This window comes from Otolemur garnettii, unplaced genomic scaffold (genome assembly GCF_000181295.1).
Source record: "Otolemur garnettii isolate 467f Iridium unplaced genomic scaffold, OtoGar3 scaffold00087, whole genome shotgun sequence".
NCBI classification, from domain to species: Eukaryota; Metazoa; Chordata; class Mammalia; order Primates; family Galagidae; genus Otolemur; species Otolemur garnettii.
The window spans coordinates 5523471-5527152 of NW_003852482.1; the positions used below are offsets into that span (position 1 = coordinate 5523471).

The 3682-nt window shown below is 41.0% G+C and overlaps 1 protein-coding gene across 1 annotated transcript in view; it reads left to right on the forward strand.

The window, feature by feature from the left end:
- MED27 (mediator complex subunit 27) overlaps positions 1-543 on the forward strand; it is an 80743-nt gene extending 80200 nt beyond the window's left edge. Inside the window, exon 3 of the mRNA XM_023516148.1 lies at positions 367-543. Coding sequence (XP_023371916.1) covers positions 367-501 — 135 coding nt within the window. The 3' untranslated portion in view covers positions 502-543. The remainder of the gene's footprint in view (positions 1-366) is intronic.
- The last annotated feature ends 3139 nt before the right edge of the window (positions 544-3682 follow it).

Consider the following 3682-nt stretch of genomic DNA (forward strand, 5'->3'; position numbering starts at 1 on the left):
CCTCCTCTCTCCTCCTCTCTCCTCTCCTCTCCTCTCCTCTCCCCTCTGCTCACCTCTCCTCTCCTCTTTCCTCTCCTCTCCGCCCTCCTCTCTCTTCTCCTCCCTTCTCTCTCTTCTCCCCTCCCCTCCCCTCTCTTCTCTCCTCTCTTCTCTTTTCCTTTCCTTTCCTCTTTCTTTTCTTTTCTTTTTTGTTACAGTATCTTCTTATGGAGAAATTCCTGGAGGTGGAATGTTAGCAGCTGTATTTGAAATTACTTAAAATGTTCTAAAGGGATGAGATTATTAAGTATTGATAGTCTAATACCCTTTGTCCTGCTTTTACCCAAAACTGTTTTTCTTCCCCTTTTGTTTTGCTTTTCTCCACAGTTGCAGTACCACGCAGGTCTAGCATCTGGCCTCCTGAATCAGCAGTCACTGAAGAGGTCTGCTAATCAGATGGGCGTGTCTGCCAAGCGCAGGCCAAAGGCTCAGCCCACAACTCTTGTCTTACCACTTCAGTAAGTGATGGGCTTGAAAAACTACTTTAGTCCTGGGCGAACTTTTATTTTGTTCTTGTTTTTGGCTGGGGAGACGTGATTTTTTATTTTTCAAAATTGTTTCTTTACAAAATATATCAATCAGAATTAGAAACCAAGCATAGCAGTAAGATAGCTTGCCTAGCTCCTTGTGCACTAGCTGTCATGCAGTTTGTATTTCACATATTTCATGTGGGACTTCTCCACATAGTGTTTTAGGATACCTTATAGCTTATTGTTTGTTTCCTTATCACATTCCCAGTGGTGGCAGAACATAAATTTGGCTGTTCTTATTTTACAAGTGAGACAGCTGAGGAGTGCATTCTGGTAAACTATAGACCAGTCATAGGCTGAGAATCTGCTAGAGCTGGGATTAGAATCCGTGCTGAGCTCACTTGTTTTTTGTTAAATAGTAACATATGTGTTCTTCTTTCCCATTAGGAGAGATAACAGAAACAGTCAGATTCAGAGAGGGTTCAGCTAGCTGAATTTTTCACACAGTGTACATCCTTGTAGTCACCCCTTCAGAATCCCGTCAGGGTTCCTCTTCCTACTCCTGTTCTATACCTGTGCTGTTCTCCTCCCTGACTTCAACAGTATTCTGACTTCTTTAAACAGGTAATTTTGCCTGTCCTTGAACTTTATATAAATGGAATCATATAACTGAACTCCCAGGGACGAGACCAGGAGAGGTTCAGGCCAAGTTTAATGAAAGGGAACTGAGACTGCCTGGAAAAAGATGGCAGCTGCACCGAGAGTGGTGGGGGCTTGTTTTTATACTTGGCATAGGGGGCGGGAGATTCCATAGGTTGCTTGGAAGCCTTTAGAGGGCTAGGGTCTTAGGTGACTCTTGGGGTGGCCGCAGGTAGGCCTTTTGTTCTGGCCGGGGTGATGGGGGAATGGTTTAGGCACCTAACAATCTTCTGCATCAGCTTTTTTTCCACTCACTATAATATCCGTTAGATTCATCCCGTCTCTTTGTTCCTTGTTTTGTGGTGGTATATCCCCCTGGGTGGGCCAGGGTTGACTCAGCCATTCACCTTGTTGGGTTATTTTGTATCGGAAGCCCTAGCAGATGAGTGCCAAGGCTCACTCAGTGATGGGGACACATTAGTCCTTGCTGACTGCCTTTCTGTGGGCATGTACACTGCCCCAAGGGACTGTGCGCCCACGAGACTGCAGTGCACCCTCTCACTTGGCCTGCTCCTCCTCCTGCACCTTTTGTTTACCCCCGCAGTTCCAAACTGCATTTGTACTTTTCTAGTCCAAAGGAATGTTCCTATGTAAGGCTCCTCCTTTGCTTAAGATCTCATTTATTTTCTGTTTGGTTAGCAAATACTGTACCTACTGTGTGCTAGATAGGCTTCTAGGTGTGGGAAATATAAACACAGGCAGGGCAGATATGGTCTTCTTTCCTAAAGCTTTTCATTTAATGAGAGAAAAGACAAAATAAAGCACCCTTACACAAATTAACAAATTAATGCTATAAGTTTTAGTTATGATTGGTGCCAGGAAGGAAATAAAAATGGATGGCAAGGTGTGAGGGTAGAAGACACTGCTTGAATAGAGTAGTCAAAGAGGGCCTTTGCAAGGAGTCAGCAGGACAGAGACGGGAGAATAAGGAGGAGGGGTGAGTCCTGGGAGTCCATCCTTAGACCACTACATCTGGGACTTTCACTCTTCCATTTGCTTCCAGGAGACGGTGAACATAACCAGCCAGCCTCCAAATAGTAGCTTCTATATGCTGCATATACTCACAGGCTCCATGTTTTGTTTTGTTTTTTAAAAAGGCTGACTACAGGAATGGCTTCTAGTGATGTAAGACAAGTGTTTTCACTGTTTGGCAGAAAGCTTCTTAAGGAAAGTTACTCTATCTGTTGTTTCTCAAGTGTTGATTTGGTGATTCGGCACATCTCAACTTTCAGCTCTCTAAAGTCTAGTGAGCCTTGTAACTTGTCATTTTCCCTGCGTGGATCGTCTACTGAGGCAAGATGTTTGGCAAGAAGTAAAAGACTTTCTAATGGTCCCATAAGACTGGAGCCAGAAAGTGTTTGTTGCTAACTCTCTCTTGACAAAAGTCAGTTCTTAGTCCATCTGTTCACCATTTGTTAATTTGCATTGGCTTGAAACCTGTTTACAGGTGACATGCTATTATGAGGACACTTAGAAACTATTTTAGGCATCAGGGCAATCAACAGACTCTGTTCTCATGCCAAAAAAAAAAAAGAAAGAGAGAAGTGTTCACAACTGTCATTATAAATTTATAGTAAATCACTCAAAATACTTAGTTTCAAAGAGAAAAGTGCTTATTGTGTCCTAAGAATACAACATTGAAATGATTTCCTATACTAAGTAGCCTATTTCCTGTGAAAAGTGGCAGCTACTTTTTCATATCATTGAGCTTGTTGGGCCCATGTTGTCTAGCATCCGTATGGATGGCTGTCCAGGAGGCAGGATCTGGGTCTAAAAATACCCATTGTCTTTGATTGACCACCTACTGTGTGCCAGTCATTATGTTGATGTTGTCTAGAGCCACATTATTGCTACCCTAAGAAGTCCTTTTTAAGTTAAAAAACAAAACAGTAGTGTATACATAATGTAGACTTAAAATACCAAAGATAACAAAAACTAATCATACTGTCACCCTAAGAAAGTTATTTAAGTTTTAATGGATATTGAAGTAGACTTTTTTCTATGTATATTAGTATATAATTTCTAAAATCAAAAATAAGCTCCAAAAAGGATTGTATTGTAACAGTAATGTTGTTGTTTATCGTATCCCAACCTTTTATTGGAGTTGTTAAATTTAAGATAATTAAATTTGATCTATAGAATATTTGAATTTGTATATTAATAGCTACATTATAGTTGTATTCTGTAGAAGACGCCTAATTACAAAATTTTTATTATTATTGTACTAAATAACCATGGCATTACTATAACTTAGTCATTCAGGAAATCCTTTGAACCCCCTTATAAAATCCTCTAAGGTTGCCATGTTAATTATCTATTACTTTGTAATAAATTACTCCAAAACTTAGTGCTTTAACAACAATAAGCATTATCTCTTTGGGAGGCCTGTCTGGGTGATTCTGGCTTAGAGTCTTTCAAAAGGTTATACCCAGGCTCGGCGCCTATAGCTCAACCGGCTAAGGCGCCAGCCACGT